The sequence below is a fragment of the Mus caroli genome, unplaced genomic scaffold (genome assembly GCF_978045245.1).
Source record: "Mus caroli unplaced genomic scaffold, Mus_caroli_1 scaffold_11, whole genome shotgun sequence".
NCBI lineage: Eukaryota > Metazoa > Chordata > Mammalia > Rodentia > Muridae > Mus > Mus caroli.
Genome location: NW_028227266.1, coordinates 79,051,100 through 79,074,008, shown reverse-complemented (window position 1 = coordinate 79,074,008; position 22,909 = coordinate 79,051,100). Strand labels below are relative to the sequence as shown.

The 22,909-nt window shown below is 39.1% G+C and overlaps 1 protein-coding gene across 5 annotated transcripts in view; it reads right to left on the bottom strand.

The window, feature by feature from the left end:
• Nucleotides 1–1,627: 1,627 nt before the first annotated feature.
• The window catches only part of Myo6 (myosin VI), a 142,226-nt gene continuing 120,944 nt past the window's right edge, over nt 1,628–22,909 (bottom strand). For 2 of the 5 annotated variants that reach the window (XM_029482049.2, XM_029482050.2), the window contains 10 exons: nt 21,421–21,499; nt 18,866–19,026; nt 17,827–17,853; nt 17,404–17,433; nt 14,805–14,843; nt 12,239–12,342; nt 10,816–10,947; nt 8,012–8,038; nt 5,006–5,224; nt 1,628–4,516 (listed from right to left, as the gene is read on the bottom strand). In XM_029482049.2, the coding sequence (XP_029337909.1) occupies nt 4,317–4,516; nt 5,006–5,224; nt 8,012–8,038; nt 10,816–10,947; nt 12,239–12,342; nt 14,805–14,843; nt 17,404–17,433; nt 17,827–17,853; nt 18,866–19,026; nt 21,421–21,499 (1,018 nt within the window). In that variant the 3' untranslated portion in view covers nt 1,628–4,316. The remainder of the gene's footprint in view (nt 4,517–5,005; nt 5,225–8,011; nt 8,039–10,815; nt 10,948–12,238; nt 12,343–14,804; nt 14,844–17,403; nt 17,434–17,826; nt 17,854–18,865; nt 19,027–21,420; nt 21,500–22,909) is intronic. The other 3 variants (XM_029482051.2, XM_021171399.3, XM_029482052.2) reach the window with 3 other exon arrangements.

Below are 22,909 nucleotides of genomic sequence, written 5' to 3'. Positions count from 1 at the left end.
CATCCAAAGAAAAGTAGTACAGAAAGATACTAGCTTCCTTCCACTCTCAGAGGCCCACCAGGAATGTGGAAGATTCAAAACTCTTCATAAAGCAAGCTATCCAGACTGGTGTTCAAACCTTAGGGAAGAGTCTTCTTTGGGTCACCAGGTTTATGAGCTTTCTCTTCTCACAGATTAGTCAGAGTCTGGGCTGAGATATCCAAGATCAGTTTGCTTCCAGTCTAAATGGGTTTAGTGGCTCACACACAGCCCTGTTTATTCCCTGTATGAAGATTACATACAAAGTTTTGGTCGGGATTCAGGACTTTTCAGTCCCCTGGAGTGCCTGTCTCTCCACGTAGTCACCTAGCACATGGTTTATCCCCAACATGCCCCACCTGAAATCTACCAACAGTGTGACAATTTGCACCCTGTATTAAAAGCACACAATACACGAGGATGTTCTACACATAAGGCAATTTATTTGAATTTCCAGTACATCAGTGTTTTAGGAAAGTATTAGACACACACTTTTCATGAAATGAATAAAAATTATCAATTACAGATAGACAAACTTCCAGAAGTGAAAGGAAAGATGGCCGATTAATATGCCTGTTTGTAGTTTGACTTTGAGTTTCTATATTGATGAAAATTAAGATTAAAGATTATGCAGTTTTCAATGTGCATTAATTTTTCCTAACTATCTCCTAGAATACATCTAAGAATCAAAGTTATTTCATACACAGGTTAGTGCTGGGGAAACAAGACACTGATTTGAATTGGACCAAATTGTCAGAAGACATAGCAGGCCCTTGCACTCGGATTGTATAAAAGATGCCAAGTTCTTTCCTGGTCTTTTCCAGTTCACCGGCACCATTCTTAAATGCTAAGATCTACATGCCAGGTGACTCACGATCCAAGTTTACCAACCTTAATCTCTGCTTCTAAGCTGTAGCAAATACATCTTAAAACTCAGCAAGGACCCAAGAGTGTTGGTTGTCGAGGGTGTCTGAGTGTTTCCCCACTGACATGCAGTCTTCAGGAGATGCAGATTTCCCTTCTCTTCCATGAATGCTCTCCTCTGCCCTTGTGCTTATCACTGTCCCCACAGCCCATCCTTATCCTCGTTGTTAAATGTCCTCTGCCCTCTCCTCCCCTCCACTGTTAGCGTGTCTTCTGGAAGCAATTAAAACTCAATATTTATTTACCGGTATTGAGGACAAACAGTAAGGTACAGGAACATCCCTTTGTAAGTCTCCAGGGATCAGCTGAGCAGACAAACACTGTTTTCGCTCCACAGCTAGAGCAAAGGCATTTACATCTTTTTCATGGTCTAGTATCAAAAACTATATGACCTTCCTGGCTTGCTACAACTTTTTTCATATAAAGAAATAAAATTATCATTAACTTAGTATTAACTGACTGGTTAGTCCAATAACTATTCTGCTGGACCATGTATTTTAAAGCTATTTAAAAAAAAAAAAAAAAAAAAAAAAACCAAAGGTCTACATATGGGAGTCCCCTGAGAACCACATTAGTAACCTGTGAGTGAAACTGTCTTCCAAAAATATCCAACTAAAGTCCAGGGAGGTGCTTCTGTGGTAGAGCCTCACCTGTATGAAGCCCTGGGTTCAATCCAGAGCATGAAAAAAAAAAAAACCAATTAATAAAGATCACATGTAATAAACATCTCCTATTATTATTTTGCCTGTGGTTTCTATTATCTAAATCTCACAAGCAACTCCTAGTTTTGCCTTAAGCAGTTTTCCTAGTTGCTTGTGAAACCAAAGGGATCACTGGCCTGCTAAGGCTTTTTACAGGCCAGGGTGAGACCCTGACTCCCTGGTCACCTTTTAGGGCACACTAGTGCTCATTTATTTTGCTTCTTCTCACACACCTGTGCACAGGTGGTCTCCGTGACAGTGAAGGGGCTCAATCTTTTGGAACATACCAGGCCTTTAGAAACTCCCTGTACTCGCTGAGAGCATATCTTCCCACTAACTGTGCGGCTGGCATTGTGTACTGTGTCACAACTGAATTTAACATGGAAACACTGGTCATCATTTTGCTGCTGCTGCTGCTGCTGTTGTTATTGTGTTCTATTTAAATGTACACTCACTGTGGTGGAAGAGACTGGAGCTGACAAACATTAGAGAAATTAGTTCTTTGTGTACAAGACACTGGTTTAAACTTAAATTTTAAATGGCTGACTAAAAGAAGAGTTAATTGACTGGGATGCCTCAAATTTTTGCATAGCCCTTGTGGACCTGAACCCATGAAACAGGGTAGAGAAGCTGGATCAAGGTCTTGTGGAACATCATTTCTGCTGTGTCCCCAAAAATGATGCTCTAAAGTTTCCCTGGGAGGATCTGGGTGCTATGACATGCAGAAGCTCAAGCCTGCCTGAATGAGGACAGGTCTCCTGCTTGGCAAAATTAACTCAGGAGATGATCTGAAAGTCTACACTGTAGGCCAGCACGGTGACATAATGAGGAAGGAAACGGTTGGAGATGACAGCGTTATCAGTCAAAACCCACACGTTCAACAATGCTTTGCTGTCGTTCATTCCCTATAAATTCTTTAAAATATTAAGATGTCATTATCATAATTCCCACTTTTGGACTGATTTTTCATCTAGTGCTTATTCACAGATCCAGAGGATGTATACAAGTGCTTCAGAGAACAGTGCTAAGCGGACACATCACTAAGAATGCATTAGGCCACTAGATCCACCTCCCAAGGACTATATTCATTTTGCATAGGAAATAAAACTTACTCAGTATCCTGCACAAATAAAGACACCAATCAAAAGTGAGCGATGAAAGAGGAAGAACGGGTTGTTTATTTCAGTAACTACACCTCTGCAATCAATCACAGGACCAACAGAGGGTAAGTCTAAGCAGTAAGACAGCCTCCATAAGAAAACCTCATTCACATTTTCAATTATTAGTAGAGACAAGGCCACTTAATTTCCTTAACACAAAACAATCATTTCCACAATGTCATCATAATAAATAAGTACTTCAGTACTATGACACTTTGAAAGGAGCAATTCTGACAATAGTACCCGAGGCTTCTGAGCATGAATCTAAGGGGGAAAAAATCCTGCAATTTCAAAGATCAGGGTATTTAAAAACAAAGGGGAGTGTGAAGAATAGCTTTACTTCCTACTTGTATTCTAAAATACAAAGACTCCTTTGGGTGTCAACATAACTCCTTGATGTATTTTTGTCTCTAAATTCCTAATATTAAAGTTGTAAATATTAGCCCAGCTGCTGACATCTGATCAGGAGTAAACAGCACACAAAGGGAGTGTTTTAAAGGTTTCCTGCAGTGTGAAACCAACTGTGTCTAAGTACAAGGGCTCTGGAATTACAAAGTTTACAAAGCAGCTCTACCATGTCTCCAAGGCCAAAATAGATGCCCGGAAGAGGGAAAGGGGCAAGAGAGCTGTCCAAAGCAGTACACCAGCTTAAGTGACATGAAATAACTTGGACAAGGTTCAAACTGAGAGACTGCAGTTGAGATGAAGTGGAAAAAACATTGGAATTCAGTCCAATAGAGTCACAGAACACCACCTCAACCCTGCATCCCTTCCAAAATGAAACAAAGCTGTATCAAAAACTCCAGTCATCCAAGGAATCCAAACGTCCTTTACTCAAACATGGATTAGGAAGAGGGGGTCCAAAGGGTAACACAGAGCCTTGTAGAGAAGCACCCCGTGTCTGAGCCGCCTACACTGAGCACCTCCTCTGCACAGAAGACATTCCATACATGAAGGCTCTTTCCAGAATTCTAGAACTTGGGGATCGTGGGTGCTAAGCACACTGCAAGATGGGGAAATCAATTTCCATAGATTTGTGAAAAAGCAGACAAAATACAGCTTTTTAGACCAAACACATCTGTGCCTTAATCAATTCAAGTACCTTAATTCTTGCACAAAATTAAGCTAAGATTTCATTATCTCAGTTATAAAGGCACTGTGACATCCTTTCCTTTAAAAAGTCAAATGTTTTGAATTTAAAAAAAAAAAAAAAAAGTCTTGTCCTTGACAATACTCAGTGTGCGGAGCAAGAAGTATCAGCAACTGTCTGGGTGCAGAAAGCCCCACCACAGAGCAGGCAGGGGAGGGGCACTGCTGGAATCAGGGCTTTTCTTTCTGTAGGCCCTGAATCCAGTACCTCAACCTTAATTAACCTTGAACAAATTAACAAAATCCATGATTAATAAAATCTGTTCGCTTTGCATAAGGCATTTCTACCAGGAGCAAGGAAGTGGTGAACCTTCGGGTCACCTCCCCGCCTGGGAGGGTCTGGGCTGGGCTGGAACCCTGCCGTCTACTTGAGCAGGTTCTGCAGCATGGCCGTAGCATAGGTGGGCCGGGCCTGCCTGCTCTCAATGGCGCTCTGAAGGTACTGGATGCCTCCACAACGCTCCCAGATCTCTTCAAACTGTCTGGGCAAGATCTCAGCACCACGCTTGCGAGTCAGACCAGTCTCCTCGAGATTCAGCTCACACATCTCCATGTCATCCTTGCCTGCAGACGGGAGACACCACAACATTACCATATCTTTGCCCAGCATTTTTATGAGTGTTATTCCCGAACACCCAACAATTCTCATGGATTTGAGAACTCATAACTATTTCTGCAAGACCGAAATCTGCTTAAGTTCTTCAGAAATCACTTAAGCTTGCCCCCACAAAGAACTCTTATAATGTATAAGCCCCACCCCTGAAGAAATCATCTGGGTTAATACGAATTCTGTGTGCCCTCAAAGCTAATACAAAACTTAGCACTTAACACCAAAGACAAGTTTCTTAGGACATAAAAATCTAAACAGGCATAAAAATGATTTTGCACTGTAAATCAGTTAATCTTCCTTTAACTGGAGATGAGACTGAACTGCAAAGCTCTGCCATTCAATTCTGCAATGCAATGACTGACTGATTACATATCAGACTGTTTCATCTAGGGATTTCCAATCCTTTTTTGTTTGGTCCCTCCCCACCTGTGAATTATACACACCAGCTACAAGAAGGATGGGTGGCTTGTCAGGGTGCAGCTCCATCTGCCGAGCAATCCAGGGTCCGTCAAAATGGGCATACCACCAGCCCTTTTTCTTGTTCTGAGGGTCTTTGTACTGGTCCGCAGGGCGGATGAAGGGGATGCGGAAGAAACGCTGCTGTCGGTTCATCTCAATCTCCTGCTGCCTGGCAGGGAGCTGAGCTGCAGGGTTCTGCTGAGCTGTTACACAGAACAGGCAATGTTACACCAGCCACCCACAGGAAAAGAAAACAGACATCATTCCTAAAATACGCCAAGAATTTTAAAGAGGGGAGGGGGAGAACAGAGGCTCCTACTAGTAAATTTAAAATGTTAGTATTAGTTTGCCTGTTAATGAATCCAATTCAGAGTGGGATTTCTTAGAACGGTCCTTGACAAAAGATGTTTCTTGGCTCTGTGCATGTGCATGCACATACACATTCAAATGCTGTGCACATGCATAATGCACACACACACACAGTTATTGTGCTCATACACACACATGGAATAAAATCACACATAGACAGGCACGGGTACATGCACAGTAAACACACTCTCAAGTATTGTGCACACACATGGTCACACACATACACACACATATATAATACATACATGAATAGACACATACAAACACAATCAAGCATTGTGCACACACAGTACTCACATGCATAGTATACATACGCATACTCAAGCATTGTGCACTTACTGTATGCACAAGCACTGTGCACAGGCACAGTACACATGCTAAAACTTTGTGTATATACAGAAATATGGTACACACATGGGTGCCCCCACTGCCGCCGCCACCACCATCACCACCACCACCACCACCACCACTGGCAACAAAACCTTTACCAGATTCCCACAAATGACTTCTCAGTAACCCCAAATTAATCCACATAGCAGGCAAGTAGTCTAGTATTATTTTTCCTACAAGGATTTCAGGTAAAAGTTGAGAATAACTTACATATGACTACCTAAAACTAAATAAATAGTAATTTTCAAGTTAGAAAGATTTATCCATTTAATTATATTTTACACCAAAAGAGAAGTCCATTCAACATTTTCCTCTTTTACCAACTTTGGGTTTTTTTTTTAAAGGCCAAAATAGCACAGATACATTTAGAGAAAGTTGCCCCCCCCAAAAAAACCCCTACATATAATAGTAAGTATGACCCTTTCCTCAAAAATATTAATTAATGCAAAATGAAATTTCTCTTGACAGAAAACCCACTGAAATAAGTGGCAAAGGATATATGGGCTTCCTTACCAATGGAAAGAAATGATTCTTCCTTTTCTGTTAGTCCTAAACCTTGCTCGATTCAGTACTGAATAACTGGACTTTTATTTTATGTGCAAATTTGTGAGCACATCCCTGGAGTAATGACTTTATACCCCGAGCAGGTGAGGCTGTTTGTGCACTTTATATTCCTAGCTTTGAAAGTCGAACAACAATTTACTGCAGTTCCAAGAACCTCGACATGAAAAATCAAAGCACATCGATGAAAGCGCATCTGATAAACAAAACCACGCGCAGCAGGTGGCTTGCCTAGGAACTTTCAGAAACACCAAAAGGATGAAAATATCCCTGCTCTAGTTTCACCCTCAAGAAACATCAACAGCTCCTGAAAGGTTAGATTTATTTATTCGCAAATCAGAGAAAGCAATAAGCACTTAAGGAGAAACCACCCAAGCCTATGAAAGAAGGGCCAGCCTTGTTAGTGAGGTTAGGAGCTGCATGGCCTTTAGCATAGAAACAGAGGTAGGTCTGTTCTCTTGTTCCTGTTCCCTCCACTGTACTTGGCTGCACTGTACTCAGTGATCATACTTGAAGTTTAAAACAGCTGATTTACAAAGTGAATTCCAGGCCAGCCAGGAGTGAGGCTCTGCCTCCGGATGGATGGATGGATGGATGGATGGATGGATGGATAGATAGATGGATGAGTGGATAGATAAATATTTTAAAAATACCAACCCTTCTGGGTGGTGAATGAGTGATTGGAAATTTACAAGGGCACCTGACAGTTTCTATTCACTAATTTATTTTGTAAGGTATCTGCCTCCTGGAGTTAACACATTGATTAAAATTTAGAAACCGAACTTTTTGATAGCCTTTTCTAGTAATAAGACAACTGGGATTTTCTTGAAAAGAGCTAAGAACTTCAGTTAACTTTTTTTAAGTAGACATTAAAATATTGATTAAAAATCTGCTTTCACCCAATCACGTCCCCTTTAAAAGTCAGGGATCCAGAAACAAACCCTAGCACTTGGAAGGCTGAGGCCAGAGCACTGAGACTGGGAGGCCAGTCTGGGATAGCTACCCCATGAGGCGATGCCTCAGACTACAGAACAAAATAGAAATTATAAGAAGCACTTGGAAAACTCAGGCCCAACAAGTGGGCAAAATTAACTGAAGTTCTTAGCTCTTTTCAACAAAACCCCAGCTGGCAAACCACTCTACTCATTCTAGGAACTTAGGAACAGGGAAAAGTGACCTAAAATTTCTAAGATATGGAAGGACTGTACATCACAAGATGTTATCACCCTCTTCCCGCTAGCAGGGGTCATTATTAAATGTGTGCACATTGCTACAGTGCACTCGAATCTCCATGGACAGAAACACGGGCATCATCTCAATGCAGCCTCTGCAATCAGCACCTAAGAGTTAGACTTTCTTCTAGATCAGCTGTGAAATGAAGACAGCATTTTGCTACTGTAAGAGGTGCGTACAGCCAGTTTTAAATGAGTGAAATCTGACAGGTGACGCCATTGTGTGGTCAATCTTTGGTGTGCATATTTTTTAAAAATTGATCTGAGAAAATGTATCATATCTCAAGATAAAATATATTTTAATACAGACAGGCATCTTTAATGTTCTCCAAGTCCACTTACAACGTAGCAAAACAGTGTTTGATAGAAAGTTAGTACTGCAGGACGTATTTTAACCCCTCTTCCAGTTAGCGCATGAGTTACCACCCATTGACTTACGTGAACTGTTCAAAAATGGTGCAAAATCTGTGAACAAATATTGTATGTTGAAGAAAATATAAAAATGCCAAAGCTGTTAAATGAGCATTCTCCTAATTAATATATCCCATCAATTGAGGTGGTGACAACATGCAAACACTCTATCTATACCAAAGAGCTCAAAGACTTGTCTATAGTAAATGGTGCTCTGATTTTAAAAATGGTTGCTTAGAAAGCATAGAAGAAAGAAAGAGAGAAATGAAGAAAGGAAGGGGGAGCTGCTTCATTTATAATTTGGGGACATAAAAAGTTATCTAATGATAATAAACAGTACGCTTTACACAGTTGATATATTCTAATTGCTTCAAATTTCTTAAATCTTAAACTTGTGCCATTTTTTAAAGAATTTGAATGAAGTTATTTCCAAAATCATAATTTGAAACAATTATAAATATTCACTGGGTAATTGACAACTGTCCAAAATCATTTATGGAAATGGTATGATAAACCAGGGGAGAGCAGGCTCCGTGTCCCAGGCCAGGAAGGGGCCTATTCTTACTTTCAAGGGGGGGGGGGATTCTTCATCACTATGGAAATTTACCATAGTTTATCAGAGTATTACTCTTGCACTCAGTGACATCAGGTTTTATTTTTGTGAATCACAGAGTGTCCTCATTTCATGGTTTCAAACGAATCCCAATTATTCTAAATATAACAACGACAAAGCACAAACTTGCCACCATTGACCTAGGAAGCTTTCAGATGCCCTTGCCCACTCCTCTCAAGCACATTCCTGAGTCAGACCAAATTTTATAGGAGGAAAAAACACAGAGAAAAGCAGAATAACTACTTCACGGGCAGAAGTAGATTTTTATCACAAAAATGTCTCATAATCAAATTATCTGAAGGTTGACAAAATAAAAAATTATCTGATTGTATTTGCATAAAAATTCTGATTTTTTTTTTTTTTTTTTTTTTTTTTTTTTTACTCCTGGATAGAACTCTTAGCAAATTTCCCTGACATAATACTGTACTTAACAGCAGCAAGTTGTTATTTGCTTCATTTGGGGACAAAAGTAGATTTTTTTTTTAAAGTAACAAAATTTGAATGAAAACTGCATGAGATATTTGTAAGCCCCCTCCATTTATGGTGTGCTTATTTAGCGGTGTAAACTGTACAACTCAATGAAGACCTGTCATGGTAGAGGTAATCACAGAACATTTACAGCTAAAAGGAAGAGCCCACTGTTCTCCTTGTATGTCTTTTATAGTTTGTTTATATACAAAACAAACACGGTTTCGGGCAAAAACTCAATACCTAAACAGTGAACCTTACTGCCATTTTCAGTACACAGAAAAAAGGTTGGGGCTTCTACCTTTCAAAACCTACTATCTCTCGGCTATAGATGACCCCAGTCCCATATCATATTAGAGTTTGCCTAAACTCAACCCCAATCACTATCACTATCTTCCTTACTGCTATCAACTCCTTGCAACAACTGAGAAATGCTGAGGCCCTATCATTTAACTGAATTTCATCAAATATTGCTCTTATTTCCTTGGGAAGTAGTGAGAATTTAAAACTACATCCAAGAACTCAAACTCGATGCATTGGTAAACCACAGGCCCACGTGTTGAGAACATATGGAACCTACTGTCACCTTGATGCTAATCTGAATTAAGAAAAATTATGATGGTATAAAAGTACCAGGGAATCCAATGAAACTCCACTTGCTGCTTTAAATTTTAAAAAGCTGGATCTGAAGAGATTGCTCAGTGGTTATGAGCACCAGCTGATCTTTCAACAGACCCAGGTTCAATGCCCAGCCCACACAGAACGCTAACAGCTGTCTGTAACTCCAGTTCCTGGGGATCCAATGCCTTCCTCTGGCCTGCACACGTATAGTGCAGAGATACATCCAAGCAAAATACCCATACACAAGTTAAAAATAAATCTTTTCAAAGGACTGAAAGTCTAGCTCATATTGCACACCATCTGAGCCAATGTGACAGTCTGCCCAGATCCAATGAGTCTGCCCTGTCCCACTTCCTGGTTCACGTGGTTTCTGCATCTAGGCAAAATCACAGTATTATAAAGTAAAATTTGCAGTGAAACTTTTTTAAATAGGACAACTGACATGGTGATGGAGGACACAGAACCAAATCCTTTCTTTTTCTAGGCTATGATCCCATTCCAGAATGCACCGCCATATTAAAAATATAAGTATATTGGCTTCTTTGGGGAACTACTCTAAAAACTGAGCTAGATTAAATTTCAAAATAAGGAAAATTTTAGAAAATAAAAGTAAGATCCTTTTTAGCTATATAAAAATACTACTGTTCCTATGTAAGCTCGTGAGCATACAGAGCGATCATAGTAACCTTTATATTTTTACGTGGAACCTTTTTTGTTTGTGTTTGGACTTTTTGCAATTCTGAAAAAAAGCACGTTCCAGGCAAGCATTTGGGCTCAATATAGGCCAGCCATCCTCATATAATGTGTGAGTGTGTGTGTGTGTGTGTGTGTGTGTGTGTGTGTAATTATGTGCTCAGTATTGTACAACTTTGTCAACATACACAAAAAGAGTCTTACCTTTAGACTTTGTTATAACAAGTAAATTCAATGTATCTTGATACATATGACTTTAAAGGTCTACTCCAGAGGAAATGCTATATGTGACAGATAATGATGATTGTATCATGTTCACTAGATCACAATAAGAGAACTTTATGTTGACTATTTTACTAAAAAAAACATGATGTATAGCTATATGCATTCATACGTACTATACTTAGAACAGTGAAAAGCACAGATTTGTTTTTACCATAATCAGTAACCGACTTGGGAGCCCGCTGCTCGGTCTCAGTGTTTCTTTTCTTGTTCTTGGATTTCCAAGCATGATACACTTTCAGTCTCCTGTGAAACTCTTCTCTGCAAGCTGCCAGGAGCTCAATGTCTATTGATTACAGAGAAAGACAAATTCACATTCTAAATCATTCATCTGACATCATTAGTCAATGGCATAAACACGGTGTGCATAAAGGGTTGTTGGGTTTTAGTTTATAGGACAAAGTAAGAAGTAAGATAACATGAGCACTTCATGGTCTTTCCCACTCACAGATCACTACCCTAGAGCGTTGGTTACTCAAGAACTCTAGACTACATAGGTATTTTATATATGAAGAAATTGAATCAGAAAGGTTTTTAAAAAATAAGACAGTTAATGTGCTCAAGCACAAGCAAGGGAAAATGGACCACATTTTCACATTTATAATACACTGGATGCAGTGAGGAAGAACATAGCAAGAGCTCTGTCCAACTAGGATGCTTCCATTATTAGACAGTGTCCTGAACATTGTGTTTTTTACACAAGACTATAACTATGCGTGAGACTCTGGATATTGTGCCTCATACAACTGTTCTGCTGTGGAGGAAACAATTTAAAATTTGGTTATATTGTTATTTATTACTCTGAATTCACAGAAGAAAAGATTCAGATAGTCAAGTAGTTAACCATTTTGATTAGCATTAGAAGAGCCAGTCATTAAAACAACCCAAGTTATACTTTGTATTTGGTCCTTTTCTGTGACCTGGGTAAAAAGTGGGCACAATACATTTCATTCAGTAACAGCATTGTGGTGGTTAGTTCTAATTGTCAACCGGAGGCAACCTAGGGTCACCTGGAAAGAGCCTCAGAGAGGCAGTGTCTACACCAAGCTAGACTGTCTGCAGACATATCTGTGGGAGGTTGACTGGACTGTATTAATTGGGGTGAGAAGGCCCAGGCACTGTGGGTTTGGACTAGGAGTGTGTAAGAGTGAAAATGCAAGGTAAGTACAGTGCATGCATTTTTTTTTTCGGCTCTTGATGGCAGATGTGATATGACCAACCACATTACACTCCTTGTCTTCCATTATGATAGACTGTAACCTTGACTTAGGAGTTACAATAAACCCTTTCTCCACTAACATCTGTTTTGTCAGGGTATTTTATCACAGCAACAGAAAAGAAACTGGAGTACAGGTCTTCCTTTTGAGTTTGTGACTAAATCATGTCTTCATTTTTCAAGGGAACAAAGAATAACAAATACACTGGTTTAGGTACTATGTACACATACACATATACACATATACACACATACATATATACACACACACATGCGCATGCACACATACCACCCCAATCTAGGTATCTTAATGGCTGTTGGTACAGCCTCGTCCTCTCCTTCATCTTCTCCATGCACTTACCACAGGAAGTATTGATTGTATCGCGTAGTTCTGCGTATTTCCATTTACTGAGATCATGTTTCTTGGTACCAGCAGCAGCCTTGGTAGCTTGCACCGCAGGACCTCTGTAATCAAAAATTTCACATATTCAAATAAGAAATATACAGATCACGAGACAGGGACTCAGAATCAAGTCTCATGATTTATTCTAATCCCGACATGACAAAGAAAGAGGTTAGATGCGTCAGATTTCAAAATATGGGGAAAAAAGGAACACAGATGTGGTAAATAAACACTGAGGGTCTAAAATCCTGCCTCTTGGGTATCAAAGAAGTAAACCCCGACCCCACCTCTACCACTTTCTACCTGGAAAACCTTTCTTTTAAAAGGGGCAATGAAGGCATGCTACCTAAGAATGAGTGTGTAGCCTCTTACCATCCTACATTTTGAAAGACTAGCAGACCCAGCAAATGGCCAGCTAGAGACACTTTATATGACTAACATTATTGAAAAAGCATCTTTAAAACTACATCACCCTTCATGTGCCTTTTCTTGGGTTCTTTTCCTTCTGATTATTTGTTTTATCCTATTTATTATATTTGTTTTTATCTTATATATATATATCTTATTATATTACATTATATCTTATTTTACTACTATCCCTTAGAAACCTGTTTGCTTTCTAATGAGAGACAGAGAGGACCAGATGGGAGGAACTGGGAGAAGTAGAACAGAAAATCATAATCAGGATATGTTACTTGGGAAAAAATTTATTTTCAATGTAAGAAAGACATTTTAAGAAAAGAAAATGCATCACCTTTTCCTGAGGTGATAGAAATTACATTTTTAATATTAAACCTAAAATGAAGTAAATAAGGTATCTTTGCCTCTTTTAAAGGCCTATGAGTGTATTGTGAGTTTAAAATGGTATATTTCATACTACATACTTAAAACTCTTTTGACATGGTGACCATAATATACTGGCTGGAGGATAACTAACTACTTATTCCTTTCTGCATCTTATGGTTAACATCAGCTATACGGCAGAAGCTGCATTTACACCGAGTTGCGTAACTGGTGGATTTGCATACAGCTTCTCATTCCTAACTGCTTAGCTCAAAGAGTCGACTATAAACTGTAGAGCAAACTCAGGCATCCATCAGTAGAACCGAGTTAGTCAGCACTGGCAGGAAAATGCATATAACTGTAAATAGCCATATTAATAAAATTAAGTCAGTCTCAGAAAGACCAGTATCACATTGTCTCTGAGTTTTGACTTCTAGAATCTATATAGATATATAAAGTCATGTATGTATCTATGAAATGAAAGTAGTAGTTTAACTGTCTAGGGGGAACAAGGATTAATAGGAGAGAAAATCAAATAAAAGTGTGGGTAAGATGTATAAGATGTGGCAGAAATATTCTCAATAGATAGTTGTATGAAATGTCCATATGGAACACACACATGTACAGTGAGTATGTACAGTAAAATCTGCTCACGGAGTCAGATATGTGTCTACAATGTCTACATTATTTTTAATACATATGGAAATGCTCTTTTCTACATCTCTAAACTGCCATTCAATAAAGGAGCTGGAAAGAAATCACTCTTTATTATGAGTTAAACTGTTCTGTTTTGAAAAAGGAAACCAATTTATATAATATATAGTTAGATAGTCAAATATATGAAAGACATCTGTAGAGTGTGTGTGTGTGTGTGTATGTATGTATGCATGTATGTATGTATGTCTGTGTGCGATGCTTTGATAAGGTCTAAAGATAAAACTGAATTCAAAGAATTCTTGAATAAAATGTGAATGTAACAACACTATCTTTTCATTCATATTTCATTTCATAAGCTTGCTAAAAAAATGTATTTGGAGTTAGAAGTAGTAAATGAACTCAATGTAGGTGAGTGCTCCCCTCCCCATCTCTGTATAATTAAAATAGTAAGATAAAGTAATACAATAAAATAAAATAATCTACTGATTAACCTTACCATACAATCATACAAACAATACATTAAAATAGTAATAGAAATGACTTGACTTTTACCACACATTAATAGCACTTTTTATGAATGTTGTAACTTTAAAATTGTCAAAGTATTATTGGTTCAAAGCTACTTCTAAAAATTATGGACTAAGGCTGGAGACACAGCTCAGCCACTCTGTGTTTCTGGAGAGTCATTTGCACCAGTGGATTTTAAACTCATGTTCATGCTTAAGATCCCATCTTACTATGCTTCCCCCTCAGCTAGGCACAGTGGCCCCCAAACTAGAGGTAGCACCCCCATCTCCAGAAGAGTTTCAATGTCCTCATCCCATCAGGATGAGACTGAAGAGCACAGCCCAGCACCAGTGCAGAGCTGCCCCATCCAAAACGCCAGCTGTGTCCTCAGTGAGAAACGGGGATTAGAGAGCATGGCTTCTTTCTGTGCTGGTCTGGCATTCCTCATACAGAAAGGTTACATGAAAAGAGAGGGAGCCATTCATACAGCAGGTTCTAGTCCAAATCATCAGAAGGGATTTTAAAACAGGATTAGTTTTGTAATAGATACTTATTTCTGCAAACGCACTGCACTAACCTACTCAAAATTTCTGACATTTCTTTGGCCATTTGTTCCCTACAAGAAAAAAAATGATAATACAACACAATTACATATAAGGCATATCACACAAATTGCTTAAAAGATATGAAAATATAATTAATCTCAATATTATCAATATTTTACCTATTAAAAATCATTTTACTTAGTGAAGGACCCATTAGTGACACAGTTTCAGTAACTATCCATAAAACATGGTGAGGTCTTTGAGTTTCAAGTTATCTGAACACATCTCTATCACTGGGTAAAAACCCTCAGATAAAATTTCATGAAGGCCATGCTTCAGTGGTATTTTTTATGTGCAGAATATAAATAGCATGCTTTAAATGCACGCAGGAAACTTGGCAGGATATAGATGCTGTACAAGGATTTTTGCTCCAAAGATGCTTAGCACATTAGTTAGATGAAGCTTCACGGTGGTACACCAAGCTGATATGCTCAGATAACATTCTCAAGATCCTCGGTTCCAACCCAAAGCATATATTTTAAAAATAAAAGAAGAAAAATTAGCACAAGTACTTGTTATATGAAATGTCTGATGTAATCTGACTGTGCAAGTATCAGAACATAATTACTCCAGAGACTGTCATATCTCAGCCTCCGTGAAGCGGAAAGACAGTTTCACTGGGCTCAAGAAATCAACACCTTTTTATTTCATTTCATCCCTGTCCTTTGCTCTTTTTCCCCTTCATAATTAATCACGTTCATATATGTTCTGTTCATTCAATGCTCGCAACCACAAACCCTACCAGTCAGGTTTTTAAAAACAAATCAAGAGTTAAAAAGAGTTAAAAAGTTATTGGCTGTGGATACAGTCTCCTGAGTGCCTGCAAAGAGCTGGAACTCTGACTAAGGGGCAGGGTTTGCATTTAAATATGTAATGGATATATATATATATTTGTGTGTGTGTGTATATGTATATGTATATATATATAAACTACCTTGTAGAATCTCATCCGTGAAGATGAAATCCACAGGATAAACTATGCAAATATAATCTAATAAGATTGTCTTTTCAGCAAAACACTGTCAATCTCTCCTAATACTATCTGTTTATTGGAATTTTGTAACTTTCTAATGGTACAAGTTTTAAGTTATACTACATTAAATTTTAAAATAAATTTTAAAAATTTAAATTGTCACCCAGCCTCAAAGTTCCTGTCTGTTATTAACATCCCTTTTCTCCTGAAGTGTCCTCCATCTATCTACTCACAGCAGGTTCCCAGTGAGTCAAATGGCTTTCCAAGGCTGTTGATCATTTGGTCTGTTGACTGTACAGAGATGTCTTCAAATGCCTCAGCACCAGGAGACGACCTCTACCAAGTGACTCTCCACCCTGACCCTCACCAGCACTGCAGCAGATCACTCACTGAGCCCATCTGGTCCCTGCACCTATGTGCTTTCATCTCTGCTTCTGCTGAGCTACCTGCAATGCCTGCACTTTCACCTTACACATTAGTGGCAGTATTTGTTTAACAAACTCCTTACAAATGACAACTCTGAAGTAGTTGCTCTAATAATGGAGGGACAGGAGAGAGGGCCCGCTCTGGTTGGGGTTGGGGTACTAATTCTGTGAGCTTCCATTGCTTGTGCCTGTTGAGGTGTTGGACACCACACCTGACCTGAACAGGAACTGCCCTTGGGAGCTCTCCTCTGACACACATAAGATCAACATGTTTGCCAGACACACCAAGTAAAGCAAACACCCAAATACATTTCTTCATGTAAATCATTTTACATGTTAATAACACATTTTGCATAGTTTTAATGGACAATTTTTTTCTTTTCTAATACATAATCTTTATGCAGATGCAAACATTGTGCAATTGAGAAGAGACACTTTGTTTTGTCTGAAACTCTTAAGAATCAACTGTGGGTGATGCTGTGGTATTACAGCTCATGAGACAACATTCTCTGATCAGTTTGCATCTCTAGCTATGGTGTTCATGGTGATTCTCTATGTAAGCAGAAACATCCAGTTCCTGGGTCATGTCTTCTACAGCAACTACAAGCAGCACAATTAATGCTTCATTGTGACTGTCCACCTTGTTTATGAAACAACAGCTCTTGATGCTGAAGTCTAATACAGTCAAAAACTAGCTTAATGCAGGTGAAATTCAGGCTATATAAACATCTCTAAATATTTCATACATGTATATAATGTGTTCTCTTATTTTCCCAGGGTTACTAAACTCCTCTCTGTGGAGAGACTTACAATGAAAGAGGCATCGCATGTAACCTTTAGGTGGAGACCCACTTCACCTCCCATCACACACACTGGAAACTAAGCACTCCACTTATGTGTTTATCTACTCTCCCACTCCTGCTACGAAGATGTGAATTTAAAATGCATAAAACAAGTCGCTACTAAAGGTGAAACAACAACACAAAAAAGCAGAGCAAGTCATGGCTGCTACGGCTGAGCACCAAACACTTCCCTAAGGCAAGAAAAAAAGGTGGGAAAACAGTAATTTCATTATCTTTTGGCAAAGCGAAGCAATGTAAACTTTACTCCAATTCAGGAAGTACTTTTCAAAAATAAAACCAATCTTTAAAGAGACAAAGAGAAATGACATACGGTGTCATTTGGGGTCTTGTTCCATTAGTTCTGTGGAAAGAATATTTTTTTGGTTAATATCACCACCAGCTCTTAATTGTCAAAATCTCAATAGTGTGAATTTCTGTTCTAATTACTTGTTGATTTAAAAATACAAGTTATCTGAAATCAACATAAGATCATTAATACTGTAATGTGTTTTTTAATTCATTGGAAGGATTGCAAAATAATAAATTAAGAGAATTAAGAAAAATTAAAGAGAAAATATATTAAGATTAGAAAATCCAGACATTCATATGCTGTGAGATTTGGTGTTAACAGAAATTTAATGTCCCTATAATTTCATGCAATTTGAAGTTACCAGTTTGCATCAAGAATCATAAGTGTAACAGATTAAGATGATATTTGAAAACATACTACAGGTCTGCAAAAAAAAAGTCTTACTTAGAAGTTGCTGGACAGGAACTCAAGCTGAAAAAGTAACTCAGAGATGTTTAGTACACCAGAGCCATGTATTTATCACATACATCATTTATGTAATTATTATAGCCACTTTGTACATCCAGTCCTAGCCAGATCATTTGCAGTATATATACTTTCATACACAGTGCAGACTCCAGAGCTTTTCAAAATAATCACATCCTGGAAAAACTTATGATGACAAATGAACAAAACCGTCTTTGCAGCTAAAACTCTAACCCCAGAATGTTATTGCTGCTGCCATTTATAAGCAAACAGCACCATCTAGTGGCTATAATTTAATGTACTCTGGACACTTCTAAAAACCAACATTACATTGCCTATGCTCACCTCTCCTTATACAGAAAGCATATACCTCTCACAAATTTGTTTTGCCTTTTTAAATGAATAATCAAGATAATTGTTTATATATTCTAAAAATTCTTAGATGATAAATATTGACTTTTCCAAATCTTGATACAAAATATTAAGAACTTCCAGGCTCCTCCAAACTCTAGCATACTATCTAGACATAATTCAAAAATCTAAGGAACCAAAACAGGCTTTCCTTCTTGAAAAGGAATCATTCGTACTCTGGGGCACGGGCAGATGAACTGCATCTCGCTGTCTTAAGCATATGGTGTGTTGCTTAAAACTTACATTAGAAAAATACAGCCTCCTGTATCACTAACTTCTGTCAGTGTTTAACAAGAATTTAGAAACGAAATTTCTACCCATTATTCAATGCCATTAAGCAATTTCAGAAATAAAGCTGATTTTTACTCTTACTAGACCAACCATTACTGAAAATATGGGGTTTATGTTATAACAGTTTACAAACTAAATGGAAAATCGTTTGTTTTATTCAACTAAGTACAAAAGTAAGTCCAACTAACTTAAATGGTTTTACATCAAATATGTCAAAACCTAAAAAGTAAGACTCTCTCCTAGTCCTTTTCACATAGAAACAACAAGCAGGATGCTTAAGAAAGCCCAGGACAGGTTTCAACCCAGAACCCAGTACCTTCGGAGTGCCATGTCAGCCTGTGCCTCATCACTGATGAGCTCCGACTCGTTCTGGGCAATGCGCAGGGCCAACTCCCTGTCCCTGCACTCCTGGGCCAGGACCGCCTGCTGTTGGGACTCCTCCTCCCGCTGTCTTGCCAGCTGTGCCTCCACCTCAGCCTGCAGCACAGAAAGCCACAACTAGCCAGAGCTCTTTGTCCTTAAAATTATTACCTCAGCTCTTTTGATAACTTTTGATTGAAAGGCTATTATATTGTATATTAGAATGGCTACTCCAGCTTGTTTCTTGGGACCATTTGCATGTAAAACGTTTTTCCAGCCTTTTACTCTGACTTAGGGTAGTATCTGTCTTTGTCACTGAGGTGTGTTTCTTGTATGTAGAAAAATGCTGGATCCTCCTTGTATATGCAGTGTGTTAGCCTAGGTCTGTTTACTGGAGACTTGAGACTATTGATGTTGAGAGAGATTAAGGACCACTGATTTTTGTTGTTGGAGGTGCTATTATGCATGTGTGATTATCTTCTTTTGGGTTTGTTGTGAGATGATTAATTTTTTTGTGTTGTTTTTTATGTAGCGAAAACAACTCTATAAAAAAAAGCCTCTGGGGGAATCACCATCCCTGACCTCAAGCAACACTGTAGAGCAATAGTGATAAAAACCACACGGTATTGGTAGAGAGGCATACAGGTCGATCAATGGAATAGAACTGAAAACCCAGAAATAAAGCCACATACTTATGAACAAGTCTTTGACAAAAGAAGCCAAAAACATACAGTGGGAAAAAGAAAGCATCTTCAATAAATGGGTGGTCTAACTGGTGGTCTGTTTATAGAAAAATGAAAATAGGTCCACATTTATCACCTTGCACAAAGCTTAAGTCTAAGTGGATCAAGTACCTTAACATAAAACCAGATACACTGAATCAAATAGACGAGAAAGTGGGAAAGCCTCAAACCCATTGGCACGGGGGAAATTTCTGGAACAGAACTTCAATGGCTCAGGCTCTAAGATGAACAATTGATAAAAGGGACCTCATGAAATTGAAAAGCTTCTATAAGGCAAAAGACACTGACAATTGGGAAAATCGGCAACCTACAGATTGGGAAAAAATCTTTACTAATCCTACATCCAACAAAGAGATAATATCCAAAATATACAAAGAGCTCAAGAAGTTAGACTCCAAAGAACCAAAATACCCTATTAAAAAATGTGGCCTAGAGCTAAACAGAGAATTTACAACAGAGGAATCTTGAATGGCCGAGAAGCACCTAAAGAAATGTTCAAAGTCCTTAGTCATCAGGGAAATGCAAATCAAAATGACCCTGGGATTCCACTTCACACCAATCAGAATGGCTAAGATAAAAAACTCAGGTGACAGAACATGCTGGAGAGGATGCAGAGAAAGAGGAACATCCCTGCATTGCAAACTGGTACAACCACTCTAGAAATCAATCTGATGGTTCCTCAAAACATTGAAAATAGTTCTACCTGACGACCCAGCTATACCACTCTTGGGCACATACCCACCATATTACAAGGTCACGTGTTCCACTATGCTCATAACAGCCTTTTTCATAATAGCCAGAAACTGGAAGCAACCCAGATGTCCATCAACCAAAGAATAAATAAAGAAAATGTAGTTCAGTTGCACAATGGATTACTATTCAGATATTAAATATATACGCATCATGAATTTTGAAGGCAAATGGATGGCACTAGAAAATATCCTCAGTGAGGTAATCCAGACCCCAGAGGACATGCATGGTATGTTCTCACTGGTAAGTGGATACTGGCCAAAAAGTACAGAAAACCTAGGATAAAACCCACAGACCATAAGAAGTGTAACAAACGGAAAGGCCCAAGTGAGGGAGCTTCAATCCCAGTTAGAAGAGGGAAGGAAATAATCATGGGAGGCAGAGGGAGGGAGGAACCTGGGTGGAAGAGGGGAGGGGTTAGAGAAAAGGGGAACAGGATCAGGTATGGGGGGAAGACAGGAAAGAAGCCCTGAGGGCCAGAAGAATTAATGAAAATATGCAGCTGTAGGAGGTGGAGATGGGGGCCCTCTGGAAATTCACAGAGACCTGGGATGTCAGAGACTCCCAGGACTCCATGAGAGTAGCCTTAGATGAAAGCCCATCAGTGAAGAGAGGGAACTGTAGAGTCCACCTCCAGTACAAAGAAAGGGTCTCAAGTGGAGTAATGGGGTTGCCAACCCAGAGTCAAAATTTCTGACCCAGAATTGTTCCTGTCTAAAAAGAACTTCAGGGAAAAAACTGGAGACAAGACTGAAGGAAAGGCAGTACCAGCCCAACTTGAGATCCATCTCATTGGGGGTTTGGGGGGACACCAAGGCCTGACACTGTAACTGATGCTATGATGTGCTTGCAGACAGGAGCCTAGCATAGCTTCCCCAGCACCAATGTCCCGTCTCACACTCCCTTTAACCCCCGGGTAAATCAGTGATATCTAAGCTGGCAAACCAGGGTTTTGATTCACTTCTTTCATCGCTTAGGGGATTCTATTTGAGAGAAATGCAGCCCAATAAACACACACCTGGATTCGCTTTTCATCATCTTCCCGCTTCTTCCTTTCTTCCTCTTCTTGTTTTCTCTTCGCTTCCATCTCAAGTTTCCTAAGAACAGAGGAGAGAACTCTTCAGAGTTTTAACAGACTATGAAATTTTTCAGAAGATAGACAAGCCATAAGTAAACAAGCATCGGAGAACAGCAGGCTGAACCCATGTTAGCCTTGGACCACACACACTATCGATTTGGTTCAAATGACATAAAGTTCAACTCCCCTACACAATAAAGCAAATACAACCATCTTCTGTAGCACTGAGCCCTGTGAGACTAACTTGGTAACGATGAGTTCACAGTCCAAGGAAATGCCGTTGGTGTATAAAAGGGCAGCCTGCATAGCCGTGTTTACAGACAAACTTATTCACACTAACTAGGCTACAGAATCAGCCTCGGAGCTCAGCCATGGACGAAGAACAAAGTCCTGCTGTCTGCAGCGAAGTAGGTAGAAGTTGAGGGCACTGTGTTAAGTGAAATGAGTCAGACTCAGAAGAAACACAAGAATCATGTGTCCTCTCTTACGTGAAACCTGAGGAAAAGAGAAGTCTACCTGAAAACACAATAGTGATTCCAGGGGCGCTGAATAGTGCTTTGCCAGGTGAAAAGATAGGGTGAAGAGAAAAAATGGATAGGTACCTCAACTACACATGTATGTTAGCTAGTAACATGCACAATTAATATGTCTTAGAGCAAAAGGGAATTGTCCAGGCAGGTAGCTGATGCTTGTAAACACAGTGCGGAGAGGCAGTGGAGAGGGGACTGCCACAAAGTGGGAGGCAGCAGCTTCAGCTTACGTATGCTTATATATGTAGGTATGTATGCATGCATGCATGTATGTATGTATGCATGTATGTATACATGCATGTATGCTTATGTATGTATGCATGCATGTATGTATGCTTACATAACAAAATCTAGATCAGTCGGGGCTACAAGGCCGTCTCTAAACACCAAAGAAAAGCAAGATTGACTGAATCAAGTTTGTGGGTGCTCACTTTGAAAGTTTCAGACTTTAGGGCCAACTAGATGGCTAGGAGGGTAAGGGTACTTGCCACCAGGCCTGATACTCTCAGTCCCATAAACGTACACAGTAGGAAAGAACCAACTCCCACAAGTTGCTATCTGACTTCCACATAACACCATGACAAAGAAGTAACACACACACACACACACAAATAAATGTAATAAAAAATTTCAGACTTTGAATTTTTAGTTTTTAGATTTTCAGATTAAGAACATTCAACCTATATTTAACCATTCCATATAACTATAGAAAATGGACATTTAATTTTTTCGACCTTATTCTAAAATTGGTTGATTTGTACCAGGCATGTTGGTGTTTAAGTTTAACCCTCACTCAGAAGACAGTAGCAGGAGGATGAGCGTTCCAGCCAGCCTGGGCTCCACTCTGAAACTCTGTCACAAAAAAATTAAGAATGAACGAATGAATGAATGAATGAAGC